Source organism: Malus sylvestris, chromosome 3 (genome assembly GCF_916048215.2).
Source record: "Malus sylvestris chromosome 3, drMalSylv7.2, whole genome shotgun sequence".
In the NCBI taxonomy this organism is placed as follows: domain Eukaryota; kingdom Viridiplantae; phylum Streptophyta; class Magnoliopsida; order Rosales; family Rosaceae; genus Malus; species Malus sylvestris.
In genome coordinates this window covers 9701437-9723692 of record NC_062262.1, presented here as the reverse complement: position 1 = coordinate 9723692, position 22256 = coordinate 9701437, and the positions used below count along the sequence as shown (strand labels likewise).

Sequence of the window (22256 nt, the reverse complement as noted above, 5' to 3'; positions counted from 1 at the left end):
TGGAGAAACAAAAGATATATAACTTAGTACAAGCTTAAAAGCACTAAAACTGACATTTAAGTCTCTGATAATTAAGTGAACAAATTAAATTGAAACCTATGCTTTTCTCTTAATTTTTGTTTCTTGCTGATCACCAACACACTAATTAAAAAACCTAGCTGCTCAAGGGTTTTGTTACACTAGGGGAGTTGTGTGCACAAGTCCATGCTGCCAAGATGAAGCAATCCCGTTCCAGCTCTCTCTTCCTGAATCATACTCGTGATTCCCATTCCCCACCATGTTTGCATGATGATCTCCACCGTTCATCTGCCATGGAAAACCCCACAAAACTCTGTTGCTGCTCTCACTTTGCGCATTGAACAGTTCTTGCTTCATTGTTGTAACCGTCACTGCGTTGGTGGTTGAGGTGGTGGTGGCTTCTTCAAATGGGTGATGGATTCCCATTCCTCCACCACAATCTTCCACCTCACCCAAATTCCCATTACCATTCCCAAACCCATAGTTATACAAGTTCTGGAAATTACCATTGTGTGACTCAAGAAACCCAGTCCTGAGTCCATCAAGAAACCCAGGAGCTGAATTAGGGTTTCCAAGAATGTTATGATCATCAAACCCTAACTGCCCACCACATGACTGCTGCCTTTGGAGCCTAGCAAATGCAAGGGTGAGGTCATTTGAGTCATAACCTAGACCTGGGAGTGGGTTGGAATTGGGCGTGAGCGGTTGCTCCTGAGCTCGCTTCGCCGCCGAAGACGATCTCTTGTTCTTCCTGCACCCTCCACCCACAGGAACATTCCTGAGGGTACCACCTTTGGTCCAGTACCTTCTGCAGGACTTGCAGAAGTACCTAGGCTGAGAGAGGCTGTAGTTGTTGTAGTAGCAGAATTTTGTGTTCGTGGAATCACATCTCGGACATTTTAGAGCTTGTTCTGGCTGGGGCCTCGGCTTCCTGTCTTGCTGCTGCTGTTGGGATTTTGAGCCGACCAGCATGTCCAGTGAATGAGTTGACATTTCCTGAATTATCGAGGGGAAAATTCAAAAAGTTAGAAAATTGGGAATTTAAGGGACAATTACGTGTCGAGACATAGTGTGCTAGCTAGATAGATATATTCGAAGCTTTGCTTTGAAGTTACATATCTTGCATTCACATGTATTGTGCAGGCGAATGTGTATGACGATGATGACGGCTTGTGATGGTTTTAGACTGTGAATCTGAAGTATACGTTCAAAAACTCGAGCGGTCCAAATTGAGAGAGTATGAACTCATAGAAGGTCATAGAAGTGAATGTAATTATTATAGCAGCAACATCATTTCATGTTTGCTTGCTTTTTCAGTTTACTATTTCACCAAAAAGAAACAAACAAAATATCATTATACCGATCAAGAATGAAAATTCAACCCAGAAGGAAAAAAATCAACTGTAAAAAAAAAGAAACCGACTATGTATTGAATTTTTCTTAGAAGAAGAAACATGATTCATAAATAACATAAGATACAGCTCAAATAAAGATAAAAAATTCTTTTTCTGGAAAATTTAAGAACTAATCCAACCCAAAGCGCTTCTTATTTGAAAATTGTACCCAAAACCCAACAGAATCAGCTACCAACTCATAACAATCAAGGTAAGTTAAATTTATTTAAAAGAGAAAATTAATTTTAAGTGAAAATTTAAAGAAAGTAAGGACTACCATCCTATAATATTATTGGAAACTATATAAAAGAAACACAACGAAACAGAAAGCAGCTTCTGAGAATCCTGATGAAATATCCTACCTGTTGTTGTTGTCGTCCACTTGAAGGATCCATTAGTTCATGCAATCAATCAAGCACTCCACAATTTGCAAGAAGAAAACTGGCTTTTAGAGGGAGAAAGAAAGAGATGGTGATTGAAGAGTAGAGAGAGAGAGAGATTGATTGAAGGGTAGAGAGAAAGAGAGAGGGTTTCTGGATTAGAGAGAGAGAGAGAGAATTCACATGCAGGTGAGGTAATAGAGAAGCTCAAGTCACACCCCAACTCTCAATCCAATATATAACCAAGCAAACCCAATCTAGAGAGAGAAAGAGAGACAGATAGAGTTTTGATCCCGTACAGGAAGGGAGATAATCGATGAGGTCGCAGACAAAGTGTGTGTGTTTCGTGTACGCGGTGGTTGCATTGAGAAAATTCGAGTCCCACCTTCTGTGCACTGCAACGGTTTCATATATAGTGAGGCCACACTAACACACCTCAGAGTCTCTCCGCTGCGCCAGCCCCCACTAGCTTCAGCTGCTACTTCCATCCCATTCTCCTGTGGGCCCCGATCTCGCGTGGATGCAACTATTTTGCAGGGCCCCACCACCACTACTACTATTTTTATTTACAATTTTCTTATTGCTAACCTCATTCTTGGAATTTTTTCTTTGTGACTGAAATACGAGTGATACATCACGTGTTTTTATGTAAATGGTGAAAAATTTTATTTTTTAAGTTATTAACCTTTTAACATATATATTCTACCATTTATTTTATATATTAATACATAATGTACCTTCTAGTATGCTGATCATACTGAAAAATCTTTCCGGGATCCTGCCGTATATCCATCGCTCTCCCCCCAATTCCTCGCCTCCTTCTCGAACTCGTCACTCGTTTTCCTGCAATGTGCTGCTGCACAATCCTCGTGTTCCAAAAAACACACCAAAATTACATTAAATATTAAAAATTAAAAATTGTCAAAAACCCAAGAAAAACAGAGATTTTGGGTAGGTGATTTTGGATTGTAGTGGTGAAGGGGTGGTCCCCACAGAACAATGATGCACTATTTTTATTCTTTATTTTGTAATATGAATGACTTATATAGTATATGTTAATTGGTATTTTCCTATGTAAAAAATTACTCCAGATATGGTGTGTTATTATTGAATTAGAACATTATACGATAGAGAAATTCTTTTGCAAGTGAGACTCACATGCGTTGATAAGTCTTATTTTTATACAAGAAATGACACAAATGATAATACAGATAAGTGTAATTTTACTCAAATTCTTACGACATTATTATTAAATTCGAACGTCTTGTCTTTTTTTGTAATTTGATCTTGTAATAGTGAATGGTTGTTTGTGCCTGTTTATTTTTACTGTGGTTGTCTTCGTTGAAGGTTCTTATGATATGGACCGTATGATGAGGTTGGGACCGGCCGGTGGAGAGAACACTGCTGATTATGACGCACAGACACAGAGATTGTGGATCTTCGTTTCATTTTCTTTTGTCTTATTACTAAAGATTTGTTTCAGAAGTGTTTTTAAACGACTAAAAAAAATTTTAGAGAAAATTTTATCACAAGAGTTAAAATTAATCGGTGAGGTGCCTAAAATGAATTGCTCATAGCTACCTAAAGAGAGTGTTTTTTTTTTAACTAGAAAATAAAGAAAAGAAATAGGTAACTATAATTTTGCATTTTTCTGGTTGGTCTTGTGGTAGTTGTGGTCCAATCTTTGTTGAGAAGAATTTTGTGACAAGTCGTAATCAACCCTAAAGCAATAGCACTACAATTAACGAGCATTATTTTGTACCCACTGGTACTTGTTTTACGGCTGGTTTGGCATCTGTCTGTGTATTTATGTCTAATTGTAACGTAATTGGTTGTACTTTGCTTAATGCATTTGCAACCTAGTTTGACAGCCATAGATTAGTTTGATTGTGGTAATATACACAATACAGCTCTAATGTCATTAATTCAGTAGAATTATGTGCATTGAACTAAAACTTAATGAAGAAGAATTCTCGAGAAAATGAAATTGACGAGTGGTGGATTGTCCAAGTGAATATGGTATTTCTATTTATTTTATTACATCTTGCGTTTGAAGTCTTCTCTCTCTTAATGCCAAAATGATACTCTTACCATATATTTGTACTATCATTTGCACTCTCTTTCTAATAAAGATGAGACCCACATGGTTGGTAGATCTATTAGAGGGACTAGGATTCTCTCCCCTCCTCTTTCCATCATTTTCCATCCCCTCCTCTCACATTCTTTTATTTTGTCTTTCTCTTGCTATAAAAAATTAATATAAGATGTTGACGTGGTTTAACCATGACTATTCAAATAGGAGGAGAGGGAGGGGGAGGGAAGGGGAGGGAAAAAGGAAGGGAAAGAAGCCTAATCCCTATTAAAGAGATGGTCGTTGAAATTAAGTCTCACATTAATGGAAGAATGGACCTTGCATGGTATCACTAGTTTTAGGTTTCCTCTTCCTGGTAAAACCCTAGCCTCCTTCACCCTTCCTCAATTCTTTGCCGTCCCTCCTAAGGTCCAATTCCTCAAATTTTTTATTTTGTGCCGTGCCCACCTACTCCATATTCCACCATAAACAAATTGGTAATATGGAGGGTAACTCAACTTACTTATAAGCCCATGCAAGGTTCCTTCTCAATGTGGGATTCATTTTCAACAAGCCCCCTCATTTGTGGTGAATTTTCAAGTCTAACACGTGGACAACACAACGGGTTGACGTGGAATTTTCAAGTCTAACACGTGGACAACACAACGGGGTGACGTGGAGCGCTTGTGGCCGTTTGGCTTCACATGTAGGACAACCTGCTCTGATACCATGAAGAAAGTTGAGGTTCCACCATAAAACTAATTGGCAATATGAGGAGTAGCCCAACTTATTTATAAGCACATGCAAGATCTCTCCTCCCATCAATGTGGGATTCATTCTCAACAATAACACAAATTATCGTACAAATATGTGGTAAGTGTAACATTACTCCTCTTAATGTAGTTTAGAGTATAAAAATAGCTTGTAATTAAAAAAAAAAACATATACAAAATTGATTCGTGAATTTCAAATATAAGCTCATTGGACAAGGCAATGCGTCAGCATGCACGCAAGTTTGAGCTCTCTCCCAGTATATTAATTATAGCATTTTCGAATATGGCATTGTTCATATATACGCATTGTTATAGAACCCCATCTTGGTTTTTCTTTCCTAATGTTGTTTGGCAAGCTGAAATTTTTGTCTATGTGACCTAATTAGAATTTATACGTAATGCTACTAATTCATTGTTTTATAACAACCCGTTAATTAACCACATTCAATAGTTCATAAATATATGAAACCGTATCATAGAATAAAATCAACATAATCAATGATGCATATAAAACTCACTAACAAGAAAACATTTTTCTTAATCCATGCACCTTTGTCAGGTTAAACAATTTTAGCCTGCAAAGGTGCAATATCGAGCCCAGATCAGATCAAATACTAGCTCAAAAACCAAATATTGTCTTTTTGCTCTGCCCAAAAATTTAAACAAATGTAATTAAAATCTGCTTCTATAGAGGAAAGTTCTTGATTTCTGCAGCATATCGCCTCTAATTACATGTGTTTGTGTACTAACAATTTCACACTCATCATGAAAGTATACAGTTTAATTCAAGTGTGTGAGACTTGTCTGTTTTCTTGAAATCAATGCCACATTCTAAATTACCTAGCTGAACTCGAAACACCGTATCACTGTCACAATATTGTCTTGATTTAATATCATCATGTCATATGAAGTGAGATTAACGTGACATTATGTTATTAGATCATAGCGCCAACCGGACGGTCTACCTGATCCAAATAAAGTTGCTCCTCACTCTCACGAAACACCAAACAAATTCTTCTTTGTTTTGTAATATTCTTGAATAGTAAGCTTTATTGACATCAAAATCACATATGACTAAAGCATGTTTGGATGCTACGTATGAAAACGAAACAATTTTTTGTCGTTTTTCACGGTCTAACATCAACTTTCTTGCTCTAGAATTAAAGTCTAGCTAGAGTCATCATTCCTTAATGTATATTATTAGCTCACTAATTGGCTTGATTTATTAAACAAATTTAAATCAAGCTCATCATTTTCCCGATTTTGTTATCCACATGCAACCCACTTATGATGGTAGATCGATCATCCAATCAGGTGATGATCTAACGGTTGGTATCTAGCCATCTTTACATGTGTAGAAATATTTTCCATTTATGGAAAAATATTCTTGGAGTAGCTAGCGGGAAACACAATGTTCCAACAAGATTTCAAGTATATTTTGCATGTTAAAATCTGTCAGAAACAATATAATAAACAAACAATGATTGCGACCACCATGATTTAACCTTTGGATCCTATGAAACAAAACGTTTGGCTTCAATTGGCTCCAACAATCCATTCCGAGAAAGAACATTGATCACCATTTTTATAATTAATTAAGGTAGTTAAGGGTTGAATAAGATAATTAATTCGATGGGAAAGGAATTTAAACATCGAACTTTCAGCGCATTGCGAATGAATAAATACGTTTAACCGCTTCAGTTGCAATTTGCAAATATGTTGCATTTGATATTGCTTGATGTATATGTAGTTAAATAAAAAATTCTACAAAACTTCGGTATATGACATACGACAAATGAATGAATGTTGAATGTGTTCAATAAAAAAATCAACAACCTAAAATATGACAACTAAACATCTCGTACTATAAACCAGTACATACTAATAAAATATAAATCACTAATTTGAAAGTTTTATAAACTAGATTGAATAATATAATTTTTTTTAAAACAAAAAAGGACTGGCCGGTGGTTTTCCACGGAAGTTCACTCTTCCAGGGGCCTGGAAGACACATAAGGAAACTCAACCTCTCTCTGATCATCATTGTGTAATTCACCAAAATTAGAAATTAAACTCATAATATACCCTGTAGAATACACATTTAAAATTCATTCCCAATTGTCGAGTCACCAAGTAGTTTGAATATTACGATTCACAAGCAAGCATTAGCACTCTTTGGGTGCAAATGCAAACATTGCGATGGGGCCGGGGAAGAAATGTGGGGCTAAATTTTGAAATGAATATCAGTCAAGTTAGTTGACCGGTCAAATGGAACGGTCAAAGAAAATGCTGAAGGGAGCAAAATTTAGAAAAAAGAAGTAAAGTGGGATAGGAAACTGTGCCTGCAGGGACAAAAATGATAGATCGTAAAAATATAGGAGGAAGAGGAGGTGGTGGAGATTGCATCTTGTGTGAAGAAAAGAATCTAGCATGCATTCTCACTAAAAGACTTTGTTGGTCGAAAGAACAATTGGCAATGAACACGTTTTGGGGTTTAGTTTTCAAATGGTGAGACTTTTAATTCGATTGGCTATGGAGAAATTTTTTAATGATGTGATACTATTTGATATTGGATTTGTTAATTAAGTTCAGCTTTTCACGATTGTGTATTTTGGTTAAGCCACGGTGATTTTAACTTTATTTATAAAGGAAAACTAATGAAAGGGGTTTGAAAACTTTGAGTTTTAACGATAAGGACAAAATAAAGGGTAAAATGAATAGTACCATGATTGATTTTTTAGTGTAAAAATGTGGTTTTTCTTTAAAATGAACAGTACCGGGAGCTTTTCGTTAAAGTTCCCTTATTTATAATTGTTTTCAAACTTTGAGATTGTTATTATCCTCTTAAAATTATGAATTTACGTGCATTATCAATTAGTCTAGCTCACTCAATTTTTATTGAACTGTTTAAACGTTTTGCTTGACATTTTGGAAAATCGTCGCCTTTGGTTTGTGTCATAACTGAACATTGATTTCTTGATTTGGCACCACATTGTTCTTAATGCAAATTATATCCAATGAAATTATGATATGCTTGACTTATCCTTCTCCAAACATTACCCGTTCGAAATTAGAGCACGCAATTTCCTCCCAAATTACGTGACTTATTCTGAAACAATTTCGATAAATGTCAAGCATTATATTTAGTTTGCACAAGTGCCATTTTGAATTGAAGTTTCAAGTTTTATAAACGCGAGGGTGATTATACTCACTAAAGCAAATGTTCTACCAAAATTCAAATTCCTTTTTGTAATATAAACTAAAATACTTTGGAATAAAGTATATATAAATAATTGAAAAAGTTTGGAAGTAACGGAATCTTTTTTGGTAAACTTGGAAGTAATGCAATGGAAGTTGGAAGTGTGAACAAAGTAGAGGCTCGTTGCTGGAAATTACCAGATGCGGGGGATAAGAGTCGACTTGGGGAAGCAAAGAAACAAGTAGGGACAGCTGTGAGTGATATGGTCGGCGTAGGTGGGTTCCACCGGATAATGTCCCGCCCCCCTTTGATTCTGACACGTGGCACCAATAATGCGGCTACGAGACGAATATTTCAGTTTACGAGGAAAGTACACCGCACAGCACTGTGACGCGCAGCAGTCCCTACGCCTCATCTGTCATGCCCTACTGGGCCGCCTTAGTGGGCTTTGCACGTAGGCCCCACACTTTTCCTCCCTTATCAAGCAAAGAATGTGCGATTCCACCCAATTGTTTTTAATTTTTGAATATCGCGTCGAATGTATTTGTTAAGAGTGTTATACAAGAAAAAAGAGATGTTTGAATAATACTGTTTAAAAATATTTTTTCACTATTTATCTGTTATTCATATTTTTTTCTTCTATTTCTTTTATTAATTCTTATTAGGTATTCGATTTTGGTCTATTGTTGTCCTAAGCTTAGTTACATTGTCATGCGCTTTACTGTCCGAATAGCATAACGTAATTAGTTTGAGATAATGTTAATAAAATATTCGTGTCAAACATCGGGATAAAACAAATTAACAAATTTTAACAACGGTTAAGACAGCCATATGTTTATTGAATACATATGAGTGACTAATTAATATAGAAGTTGATTATTTTGTTAGAATGTGATACTTAATAACGAGAAGTAAAATGAATAATTTCGATTATGAGATGTCGAAAATAACAAATGTATTTATCCTTTCTGTTTTGTGATGGACCTGATGGTTAGGAGTGCAACTTGGGTTGGGTTGGGTTGGGCCAGTCTGAACCCACTCATGTCCAATCTGACTTTAAATTCGAACAAATGGGTTTAGTTAGTTATAACCCGTCCGAACCCAACCCAATTTCTACTCGTTCATTGATTTCATTGAGTTTGGTTGATCATTTGCATGTCCATCCCCAACCCAATCCAACCCAAACCCAATCTAACCAAATTCTAACCCATATCAATTAATGCTCATACTACACCCAAGTGAACCAAGTTCAAAAACCAACGCCCTTTCTAATATTTTTTTTGATAAATTACCCTTTATAATTACTTAAGCTATTAGGGACCAAGAGACTTTGATTAGTCAATTCATATTCGTAGTCTCTAAATCCTAAAGTTTTATAGTATATTGATTTATGAAATTAAAGTTAGCCAGCTTTGATGCTCTACTTGGCTTAATTTTTTTTGCAATTCTTGGAAACTAAGTTGTTATAAGATTAAACTTGAAAAAGTTGGGTAACCCGAACCCAACTCAAGTAAACCTTAACCCAATTAAACCCGAGCCCAAATGAACCTGAATGAAACTCAACTCGAACCCAAGCTCAAATTGTAAAAGTTGGATTAGGATTGGGTAAATCTTCAAACCTGTCCAAGTTGCACCCCTTCTGAAGGTAGAGAAGAGGTTTTAGTTGGTTATTTGGCACGTGGGAATAACGGTGGGAAGTCACACAGGTCACGAGAACAGAACGGGTAGAAGTCATCATGGCCTGAATGGAGCTGAGAATCTGAGATCATGAGAGAGAGGATTCAGTAACGGATTGGGGTTTTGTCGGACTCGAAGAAACGGATCGGTTTTGGAATATGTTACGGACAAGAGTCCAAATTTGATTTAACTTACGAGGTTTTGATAACTTATAATTCAATACTGCATTTCATGATCTTAGCTTAAACTTGATGCATGTATGTACATCATGCAGGTTGATACAGCCAAATTCATCCCATCCCTCACTAAAAAATGACAACATTAAACTGCATAAATTATAAATGTGATGCATGTAACGTATAATTTTACCTATAAGGTAAATAAAATTTGAATAATACGTACGTTGGTAAGTTCGTTGTTACTCGTTAATGTCAACTCAGATTGAACTTTCCATTTAATTTTCCTCAAATTTAAACTAACTAGAGTAATTGACGTGATTTGATAAGAAAATGCTCAAAGTTTACGGCTGAGAATCTGTTTGGGCCCAAAATAACAGTTTGGGCCGAGGGAGGAATCACTTTTGGCCCGGGAAGACGTACGGCGAGAGGGTCGTAGGACGTTCAGCTCATGGGCTTCCAAGCCTAGGTCGGTTAAATCAGAATGCAAGTCGAGTCCTAATACAATAGGGACCCTTGACGAGATCTGTAAAACTAGAAGGCGAATCCGGCTCAGTTAAGGACTAGATTCGAGTCCTAGTAGAGATAGGACTGATCGAGGTAATCCGGAGAGGGAAACCTAGTTCAAGTAGGATTGGAACTCGGGCTCGGTGTTCTGCTACTATAAATACAAGACATTCAGCAATGGAAAAGCCCCCACAAAATCAATACAAAATTGCCCTGCGCAAACTCTCACAACTTGTGATTTTTCTTTTTTCCTTTTTTCGCTGACACATCTTCCGTTGGCATCAACAGCACTGTGGAAGCAACCGGTGATATCTTAAGTCGGCATAGATAGCTCTGTCACCGTAGAGTCAGTCGATCTCGCAGTATCTTCCGTTGGCATCAACAGCACTGCGGTGAGAACGATTGATTACCTATCCAAGTCTCGGTCGAGAAGGGTTTCTAAATCCTTATTGGTCGAGGTCATCTCATCAGCCTTCTCGGCGAAGTGAGGTGTTACAGTTATTACATTCGGCACATTGAAAGCCGAATTTGATATTGAACTTCGTAAGAATAGTAACCTTGTCTTCAGGTTCGAGAGCCCAAGAGGCCGAGACGTGTTCCTTTCTCGGCCGCAATCGCAAGACGCAGAAGTCAGTAGCGCGACCCAACGCAACATCAACAAATTTACTCCTCGGCCGAGCTCGGCCGACGAGTTGGCACGCCCCGCAATCACCGAAGGACGTAGTTAGCTTAGAATATATTCGGCCTGCGCGCCACGTAGGCTTTGTAATTTCTAGGGTCAACATTTTGGCACGCCCAGTGGGACCCAGTGCTAAACTACGAAGTTCATGCCAATTGAAACACGATCGGTAAAAAAGAAAACAGCTATGGGAAAGTCGACAGCCGATTTACCGAGTCAGAGCATAGGACAGAGTGTGCCACAGGCGCAGAATCCTCTTAGCGTTGGTAAACCTGAGTCCACGAGCGCGACTCGCCGAGAGAGAGAACTTAATCTCGGCGGTCAACTCCGTGGTTTAGAGATCCCTAACAGAAACACATGCGTTCTCAATGAAGGGATAATAGAGGAATGTGACGAGGATGGTGGTGAAGGATCAGACCCACCAACGAGGTCGTTTCTCCGAAAGCGACTGGACGAGCAGTCTCGGTCAGTCGAGCAGACGTTCAGTCGAGGCATTGACAAGCTGCAGGACGCGATACTCAGTGCCAATGATCGGCAAACCAAGCTGCTCGAAATGCTGGTTAGCCAAGTTGGTGGCAGCAGGCCTTTCGATCTTCGCCAACCTTGTTTACCAGAAAACAACCCGGCACCGATTGTACCGGCCGGGCCTATTCCTGCCCTGCTCAAACCAATTAACTTGGAGAAAGGAGGATGGTCGAATAGTAGGTCAGACGGGACCGACCAGAGGGTCGAAGCAACACTTGTTGATATGACCGAAGTTCAGCGGATGATTGACTCGGCCATGAAGAAAGGGCCGAAGTTTCCTAAGTTTATTCATCCGTACCCAGCTTACGTGGAATCGTTTGGGTACCCGAAGGGTTTCAAGATCCCAGATTTTAGTCTTTTTGCCGGTGAATCGTCTTTATCTTCGTTGGAGCACGTGGCTCGTTTCACTGCGCAATGCGGAGATGTCAATAGTGACTTTCATAAGTTACGGCTATTCAACTTCTCATTGACCGGCTCGGCATTTGCTTGGTACATTAATCTACCCCCCAATTCCGTCCAGAACTGGGAAGAGTTGGTCGAGAAGTTCCATGAGCAGTTTTATCGACCAGGGATGGAGATGTCAGTTTCTTCATTAGCAAGGATGGCTCAGGCATCTGATGAATCACCAATGGACTATCTCACTAGGTTCAAATCGGCCCGGAATTGGTGCCGAGTGCCCTTACCCGAAGTCGAATTCGTCAGGCTTGCTTTGAACGGCCTCGACGTCGAATATAAAAAGAAATTCCTGGGGGCAAACTTTCGGGACATGTATGAATTAGCCCAGCATGTTGAACAGTACGACTACTTGCTCCTTGAGGAGAAGGTTTCGAAAACGCCATCTCGGGGGACGTTGTACAAAAATCCTACTGTCAGCTATGCGTCAACCGAGGATGAATGCGTCAGTGTGGATGCGGCCGAGATAGTGATAGATAAGCCATACGTTTGTAAGGCATTAACTCAGGTTGATTCTAGAGAAGTCAAAAGTCACTCGGCCGCTGAAGGAGTGTTGAAACCATCAAAGGTCTATACTTTTGATATTACCAAGGCTGACGCAATCTTCGACCAACTGTTATCCGCAAGAATTATCAAGCTTCGGCCCGGTCACAACATTCCTAAGGCCGAAGAGCTTAAAGGGAAGGTGTATTGCAAATACCACAATTCAAGCAAACATACGACAAACAATTGTGTCGTGTTTCGCGACAACGTTCAAAACTGGATTGATAATGGCAAACTGAAATTCCCCGAAAAAAAGATGAGTGTGGATACTGATCCATTCCCCACGGCAACAGTAAACATGGTCGACGCGTACCTACCCAAGGACAAAGGGAAAGGCAAGGCTAAAGTGGTTGAGACACAACGCCCGCGGAATCAGAATGTTCGGCCACGGTTCATGGCCGATTTTCGTTCAAATAAACCACCTACGGCTTTAACGGGACCCGCTATTGTCAAATCTATGATGGATTATAGTACTGATGAAGATAGTGGAACGGCGGTTTTGTGCAGGAAATGTAGAGCGAAGGTCGACAGTGAATCAGAGGAGAAGCCTTCTTCGGAGTCTATGGCCGCAACTCGGTAAAAGGTAGCCAATGAAGGTCACCATCACGGGGTTTTTGAGAGGCTCGGTCCTAAAGTACGGATGGAAGATACACCCCCGGTCAGGCGGCGCCTTGATTTTGATGCTTCATTTTATGACGATGATTACTATAAGCGTAATTCTAGCAGTTCAGGATCATCACGGAGTCAAAAGACCTTCAAGCCTCCCGAGCCTAGAGATCATCGTTGGTATACATACCATTCTTCGAAGGGCGTTTACACTGCGTTGTCCAAATCTCAGAAACGCCGGCATCAACGGATAGATTGCATGGCTCACCGACAAGCAGCCCAAGAAACTTCGACCCCTAAGTGGCGACCGAAGGATACAGTTGCCACTAATGAAAAGCGACCACCTCCACCAATTATGACAGAGTTGGCTCAGGGGAAACGGCTGGTCGATCAAGACGTCGAGACCATGTTTGAAGAAGCTGATAAGCGGATCAAACTTCTCATTCGACCAGGGGAAATGAAGGCACGTGTTGAACATTTCAGGCAAAAGGCCGAAAGCAAATTATCCCCGCTAGCTATACAAGAGCCTTTGGTCAAAATTCGACGGAATTTGCACCCCCCGTTCCTTGGGGAGTCTTTGGAATATATGCGAGAATTTCATAAGGAACATTCGGCCAACGATTTGTATGGTTTGCCGAAGGCATGTCAGGACACCATTGATCTTGTCTTGACTTGTCCAGATGCTGAGCGGATCATCCAGAAGACCTCAGATCCAGGATTGAAAGCAAGGTTCCAGCACATACGAGAAGCTCGTGTCTTTGGATTTGAAGTTGACCCGTATACCGATATCGATGTCGCTGACCTTCCTTTCTCGCTAGAGGACCTTCAGTATTTATGGTATCACTTTGAAGTATTTTCGGCGGTTTCTCTCTTCGGCCTTACGACCGATGAAATCGCCCGTATTGCCCGTCTGGATGCTTATCTCGACACTAGGGATGCTCGGCTACACTACCAGGAGCAGGTTCAGGTCTTGACCCCAAGCTCATTGTCAATCTCGACCTTACCTGAGGCGGTCACGCAGAGCCAACAAGTGGCCGAAGCAGCTCCGCCGAGTGACATTATTGAAGGGACGGAAGAATCTCGTTGTCCGACTCTGACGACAACTGAGTCCGTAGTCGCTAACCAACCGAACGAGGAGGGTCTCGACCAAATGGGCCCGTCAGTCCTGGATAATATGGAAATTAGTATGGTTCATGTATTACCTGCCGATTTTCAATCAAGCACGGCTCAACCAAATTTCCTCGATGGAGATGTGGTTGTCGAGGAACCTGGCCATGTTGATTTTATATCGATTGCTGAAGGCGAGTCAACAGCAAGAGATGATAGTCTAAAGGCCGCTTTGGCCGAATTGTTCCCTCGTTTATCATCGGCCAAGCTTCACCATTTAAAGCCATTGTATGTAACGGCACACATCGAGGGATATCCGGTTTCTAAAGTTTTTGTCGATTGTGGAGCTACTGTCAATATCATGCCCCTGAACATCATGAAGGCCTTACGCCGTTCAAATGACGAACTTATTCCGTCAGGGATCATAATGAGCAGTTTTGTCGGCGACAAGTCCCACACCAAAGGTGTGCTTCCGTTAACTGTGAATATTGCCGGTCGCACCCATATGACCGCCTTTTTCGTGGTTGATTCCAAAACCGAGTATAATGCACTGCTCGGCCGAGATTGGATTCATCAAACCAGCTGTATTCCTTCCTCATTGTACCAAGTGCTTGTCTTTTGGGACGGCAAATCGGTCACTGTTCATCCGGCCGATAGCCAGCCCTTCGAAGCCAACATGATTCAAGCACGGTATTATGACGATCACGTCGGCTATATTACGTTGCAAGGCTTCAATGAAGAGGGACGGCCGACTCGGATTTCCGTTCAGAAAGCTATCGAGGTTGGCGCCGAGACTGTCCAGCAGGATTCGGCGAGACTCGGATTAGCTAACTTTCTCCCCGAAACCGATGTTTGACGCCGATCGGGAAGCACGTAGGGCCGCGGTTTCATCTACTATGGAACGACTGCTGGCCCATTGGTATACGATATCTAAACAACCAAATTCGGGCGTCAACCTCGTCGAGTTCCTTGCTGAGGGAGATAATGGGCCTGTATTATCTTTTGATAAAATTCGAGCCGCCCCGGCCGAGCTCGAAGATCATCGGCCCCTTGTTAAGGACCCTTTGGAAGAGATTAATGTTGGGACGGCCGATGACCCACGACTTTTGTTTATTAGTGCGTTACTTCCTCAACAAATGAAGGACGAGTTGCGGGCATTGCTTACGGAATTCAAAGATTGTTTTGCTTGGAGTTATCATGAAATGCCCGGCTTAGATCATGCTTTGGTCGAGCATGAATTACGTATTAAGCCCGGATTCAAGCCTTTCCGTCAGCCACCTCGTCGATTCTCGACCGAAGTACAACTCAGTGTTAAGGACGAACTAGTTCGGCTTTTGAAAGCCGGGTTCATTAGGACAGCTCGATATGTCGAATGGTTGGCGAATATTGTTCCTGTATTAAAGAAAAGTGGTGCACTGCGCATCTGCACCGATTTTCGCAATCTGAATCTGGCAACGCCCAAAGATGAGTATACAATGCCGATTTCAGATCTGTTAATCGATGCCGCGGCGAATCATGCGATCTTATCTTTTATGGATGGACATGCCGGATACAACCAAATATTTATTGCCGAAGCCGATGTGCACAAAAATTCTTTCCGGTGCCCGGGGGCACTCGGCACTTACGAATGGGTTGTCATGCCATTCGGCCTCAAGAATGCCGACGCCACGTACCAACGGGCGATGAACACCATCTTCCATGATTTAATTGGCACCATCGTCGAAGTTTATATCGACGATGTTGTCGTCAAATCTAAACGCCGACAGACACATCTGGACGATCTCCGACAGGCTTTCCTCCGTATGCGTCAGCACAACCTCAAGATGAATCCTGCCAAGTGTGCCTTCGGTGTATCGGCCGGGAATTTTCTTGGTTTCCTCGTACATCATCGTGGGATTGAAGTCGATGAGAACAAGGCACGCGCAATCATCACCGCCCCACCCCCAACAACGAAGAAACAATTACAGTCCTTACTCGGCCAGATCAATTTTTTACGCCGATTTATTGCTAATTCGGCAGGTAAAATGAAAGCCTTTTCCACACTTTTGAAGCTCAAGGACTCCGATAAGTTCATGTGGAATGAGGAGCACCAGGCGGCGTTCACACAGATCAAGGTTTCCCTTACAAACCCACCTGTCCTGGTCCCTCCTCAGCGCGGTAAGCCTCTCAAGCTGTACATTTCGACGGCCGACGAGTCCATCGGTTGCCTCCTCGCGCAAGACAACGATGCCGGCCGGGAACAGGCTATCTTCTACCTCAGCCGTAATCTGAGTCCTCCGGAGATCAATTATTCCGCCGTTGAGAAGCTCTGTCTCGCCGTGTTCTTCGCTGCATCCAAGCTTCGGCATTACATGCTCCCGTCGGTCACCCAAGTCATTGCCCAGACCGACGTTATCCGGTACATGCTTACCCGGCCAATTGTGAAGGGCCGAATTGGGAAATGGACGATGGCGTTGTCCGAGTTTAGTTTGCAATACGTGCCGTAAAAAGCTGTGAAAGGACAGGCGTTGGCCGATTTCCTTGCCCAGCACCCTTCGCCTTACGATTTCGGGGGTGCTGATGTCGAGATTGGCATGGTGGTGACCCGCGACAACTATTGGACGATGTATTTCGATGGTTCCAGTACTTCGTCCTCGGCCGGCGCAGGCATCGTCATTCAGTCTCCTCACAACAATCGTTGGTATTTTTCGCTCAAATTGGATTTCGACTGCACCAATAATCAGGCCGAATACGAGGCTCTGGTCATTGGTCTAGGCCTCCTTCTTGACCTACATGCCACTCGTGTCCTCGTCCTCGGGGATTCTGAACTAGTGATTAACCAAATTAATGGGTCGTTTCGCTGCATGAGTTGTACTCTGGCGCCTTACCACATGGTCGCCAGCTATTTGGCCGAGTCCTTTGACGGTATTTCATTCGAGCATGTTTCTCGGGTTCATAATACCGACGCAGACGAGTTGGCTCAAATCGCCTCCGGTGCACAACTCCTGGGGGGCAAGCTAGGCCGGGAGATACCAATATTACAACAATTATACCCGGCCTTGGTTGATCAGCAAATCCTCCGTCGAGACAATGTGATACGCACCAGGGTCATGTCCTTGCCTTCGTTGTTAGATCGGCAGGACCAGGACTCTATAGAAATTTGCGCGGCCGAGGCAGTACCAGATGATTGGAGAAAGCCCATTATGCAGTACCTTGACAATCCTAACGGAAAGCATAGTCGCAGGACACGGGCTCACGCCACGAACTATATCACGTACCAGAACGAGTTGTACCGAAAGGGCGAAGATGGTTTGTTATTGCTATGCCTCGGCCCCCAAGAGAGTGTTCGAGCGATCGCAGAAGTTCATGAAGGGGTATGCGGAGCTCACCAGTCTGGACGGAAAATGCGATGGCTACTCCGACGACACGGTTATTTTTGGCCGAGAATACTGAAAGATTGTATCGAGTTTGCACGAGGATGCGTGCAGTGCCAAATCCATGGGCCTATACAAAGGGTCCCGGCCGAATCGCTACATTCGGTCATTAAGCCGTGGCCGTTTAGAGGATGGGCCATGGACGTAATCGGCAAAATCACGCCGACTTCTGGAGCTGCTAAGCATGCATGGATAATAGTCGCAACTGATTACTTTACTAAGTGGGTCGAAGCAAAATCATATGCCGAATTAACGTCTAAAAAAGTTTGCGATTTCGTGGAGGAACACATTGTGACCCGGTTCGGTGTGCCAGAAACGATCATAACCGACAATGGAACAATCTTCACAGCCGAAAGGTTTAAGGAATACACGGCCAATTTGAAAATTCGGCTGGAACAGTCCACACCGTATTATCCACAGGCGAATGGGCAGGCCGAGGCAAGTAATAAAGTGTTGATTGGCATCCTCGAAAAAATAATAAAAGAGAGGCCTGGCATGTGGCATTTGAAGTTGAACGAGGCATTATGGGCATACCGAACGTCGTCCCGATCGGCGACTGCAACAACCCCGTACGCATTGACTTACGGACACGATGCGGTGCTACCAGTCGAGTTGAGCATAAATTCGTTGCGATTAATTGAACAAAGTAGTTTGTTTAGCGCCGAATATAATCAGTCCATGAGACAGGAACTAGAAGATTTGGAAGAGGCGCGACTTGACGTTTATAACTTACTGGTGGCACAGAAACAGATTGCCGAGCGAGCCTATAATCAAAAGGTACGACAGAAAAAGTTCGGCGAGGGTGAATTGGTGTGGCAAACGGTGTTGCCCGTAGGAATAAAAGATCCTAGGTTCGGCAAGTGGTCGCCGAATTGGGAAGGGCCGTTCATTGTGCATAAGGTATACGGTAAAGGGGCGTATCATCTTAAAGACCGGATTGGAGTAGTTCACAAATTACCAATTAATGGGAAGTTCTTGAAGAAATACTATCCGGTCACATGGGAAATGCGTGAATAAAATTTTTTTTGTAGAAAAAGTCATTCCATTAAAATTGACAGGTATTACAAAAATGAGTAGGTCTAATACATTCAAGGAGACGAGGGAAGAAGAGTGCTGAGCAGAGCTTTCAACTCCAACCACCGCACGTCGGCCATGATGACTTCGGCTTGCCGATTCTTTTTGTCCAGCCTCAGGCGCTCGACCCGTTTTTTGGCCGCCGCATACTCAGTTAGGCGATCCTTCCCGCCTGACTCGAAGTCCCTCGCAAGCTCAGAAGCAATGACCGACCGGCGTTTTGCTAGTTCGGCCATCTGACGGTCGAGCTCGGCTAACGCTTCTCCTTTTGCCCGTAGATCGTCAATCTTCGGACGGAGGGTGTCTTGAACGGCCGTGGCGGCTTGCAGGTCTTGTTCGGCCTTCAGAGCAGTCTGGAAGATGCCAAATGTCTCCCGAACGCGCTTCAAGGCAGACGATGCCCGAACAATGGCATCTCCGCTTAGGCGACCGTCGGCCCCAAGGTCGTTCAGACACACGCCGAGCAGATCAAGACCGTTGCGCTCAAGTACTTGCGATGATGAGAGCGACATGACTTCTCGCAACTGGGTTAGGGCGCTTGGATCGGCAGCCTCAGTTGGAGCGGCCGAAGGGCCGGACTCTGCAGTCGTGCTGGAGAGGAGAGCTTTGAATTCAACCTCCCATGAAGCCTGCACGAATAGACAAGGTTAAAGCTTAAAGGAAGTCATGACAAGAATAGCAAGAAGGTGTCGTTTTTAACCTGCCGAGAGGAGACCTCGGCCATGTCCCCAGGGTCGTTGCTCGAACCTAAAGAACTCAATGGCCGAGCCCAGTGTCTCAGATTGCTTCTCACTTCAAGCGGCCGATGGAGGTTATCTATGTTTGATGGCCACTGAGGCGGCCAGGAAATATAGATAACGCCCTTCGGCGCATAGAATTGACGGTGAAAAGAATGTACAGGCACCTGACATTTAGTTTTTCCTTGTTTAGAATTCTAAAGCAGAAAAGCAATCAGGAGGAAAATTGAAGGTACTTACAAAAGCCGAGGTAACCTCCTGTGGAGGAATGTGGAAGCCTTGGTCTTGAGGATGGACCGGCGATTCCGCCGTGGCCTCGGGTTCCTCGAGCAGCCGTTTGCCACGGTCGGCTGCCGATGGGCTGACTGGCGCAGCTGCTTCAGTGGAGGCAGGGACGTCCTGGTCCTGAGAAGGAACGAGAGGATCGGCCACCGGGGTCGGTTCCTCGACCGTGTGCTTGCCACGATTAGCCGAGGAGGGGCCGGTTTGAACCACCATCTCGGATACTGGAGGAGGTGGTTGACGGGTATGAGGACGACGCGCCAGCGAGACCTCGTCGCTCCCCTCACTCTCTTCCAACACGAAGACTGTGGGCTTTGGATTCTTGGGAGAGGCTCCCTCGGTCGTAGAAACCGCCTGTTGTGAGACAGGTGCCTTCTCGACAGAGGGAGGTACAACTGATTCGCCGGCCATAGAGGTAGGCCGCGCTGGGGCCGTCTCTATGGCCGAAGCCGGCTGTTTCTTGACCCCAGAATGGCCGGCGGCGGGAGAAGGGGAAGCACTGGGAGTCGTCGTGTGGCTGGAGATAACGTGGATTTCCCGTGCACCTTTCTTCGCCAGTTGTTTGACCCGCTTGGCAGGCGGGGAAGGCTCGATAGCAGGCCCGGCCTCTTGGCGAGGTCGTTTGATTAGCACGGCCCTACCAGCGGGTTTGTCCTTTTGGGCCACGACCGATTTTTTCCCGGCCGTAGCAGCGGCAACTGCCTCCGTCTTTCTCAAAGGCCGATTACCTAAAAGGATAAAGACAAGTCAGTGAGGCAAATCAATATGCAAGGTTGATGGAAAGGAGGAAAATGGAACAGGTACCTTGAGTATGAGGGGCCGATGCCTTCTTAGGTCGGTCGCCGAAGAGTCTGCTCACCACATCTTCGACCGGCGCACTAAAGAACTCTTGGGTGTAATTTTCCCACCACTCACCGAAGGTGTCGGTGCAATGAGTTTCTGGGGTGGCTGGTCGAAGCCGGAATTTTTGGCAGTGCTCTTGGAATTCCCTCACGGCGGTTCTACATTCCTTCTCAGAGGAACGAGGTTCGCGTCCACGGCTTAGGACCGATCGGGAGGAGAGAAGGGGGATAGGGCAGCCCTGAAGGTAGCCGAGCTGTCGGGCAAGGAAGTTCGGATGATATACTTCCCAACCTGACCGTTTCCCATCACAGCCGAGACGGAGGTCGCGAGCAAGCACAAATGACCCCCAGGTCTGACGAAGATCGGCGTCCTCTTCCGCGCTCCATGGGGAGGTAGGCAGCCTGATGGAGGAAGGATAGTCTCGACGACGACATATTAGGAACTCGTCGTTGGAGAAGTCGTCGAGAGCAAAGAGGTACCGAAATACCTCTTCGGCTTGATGGGGAGGTGTCGGTCGAGAGGCCAGTTGAGGTCCAAGCGCCTCTGTTGGTGAGAATTCAGCTATGGCCGGCCGAAGGGAGGCGAAGTATACCTGCAACCAGAGCTGGAAGACCCAGAGAGGACCATTCTGGTGTGGATCCACCTTGTGGAGGGTCGCCTCGGCCAGGCAGCGGAAAAGTTGGGCGAGAATATTGGAACTCAGTGCCAAGACGTGACCACTAGACAGGGCTTCGGCTACCGGCATGTTCTCGACCAAGCACTTGTTTGACTTGGTACAACAAACGTATTTGTTGTACCAGTAGAAGAGGAAGGCTTCGTGCTCTCCCTCTCGCAGGTCCTCTTCTCCTCGGCCGGCGAAGTGAAGATAAAGGGTGTTGTAATTGCAGAAGTTCTTGTGGAGCTTCTGAATATCTTCCTTCGACGGGATATGACCGTCACGGTTCAAGGTCTCGAAGGCCCGACGGTCGAAGAGCGTTTTCAGGTCGATATTCGACGGATGCCCAGAGAGAGTCGGGTTGACAGGGATCCCGGTCGCCGAAGTCCCCAGAATGGCAGTGATATCCAGGACGGTGGGACCAATGGGACCCAGAGGAAGGACCATTGTGTTAGTGGCCGAGCACCAGAAGCACAGAGCGGCTTGGAGAAGCTCCTTGTCGGGGACGATTTCCATAGACGAAAGGAGAATGGCGTTGTAGATGCCAAGGGCCTTCCATTGCTTGCCGAAGAGTCGTTCCATTCGAACAACCCAGGCTGCCCAGGATGTGGTCGTCGAGGGCCAGGAGCCCTGGGGTTTAGCCGCATCCCATCGCGACCATTCAAACCCTTGAAGCAAGGGTGTTAGGCAGTGCTCCTAAAGAAGGCCGATGATAGTCGGCGGAATTGTAGCCTTGAAGAGAGGACCCAGGATTTGGTACTGGGTGCTCATGTCGTTTTCAAACCGGATGGTCTTGATCGAGCTCCGATCAACAATCTTTTGATGTTGGTCACATTCCCTGGAAAGCTTGGAGATGAAGGACGCCATTGCAAGAAAGAGACACGGAGTAAAATGGTTGTCTGGGTTGGGGATTTAAAGACGGAAGACTTGGAATAGGAGAAATGCACTAGAAATCAATGGCAGAGGATTTCAGGAAGTTTGAGAGCGTAAAAGTACAAATGAGGGGATTTCGGTATTTATAGAGTTATGGGGGGGGGAAGAGCAATCGTTCGAAATTCAAAACAAAGGGCAAAATCGACCGGAGGAATCGTTGATCATAATGAATATTTGGGAAGTGCGGTTGAGAAGACCGACGGTTTTAGGT

General features: G+C 44.0%; 1 protein-coding gene across 1 annotated transcript; it reads right to left on the bottom strand.

Annotated features, from left to right (window-relative positions):
* LOC126617405 (dof zinc finger protein DOF2.1-like) lies at positions 1-2179 on the bottom strand. Its single transcript, XM_050285467.1, has 2 exons — positions 1775-2179; positions 1-1014 (listed from the first exon to the last, which is right to left on the bottom strand). Exons 1-2 carry the CDS (start codon positions 1805-1807, stop codon positions 175-177), a joined length of 873 nt encoding a protein of 290 aa, XP_050141424.1. The 5' UTR covers positions 1808-2179; the 3' UTR covers positions 1-174.
* Between the last annotated feature and the right edge of the window lie 20077 nt (positions 2180-22256).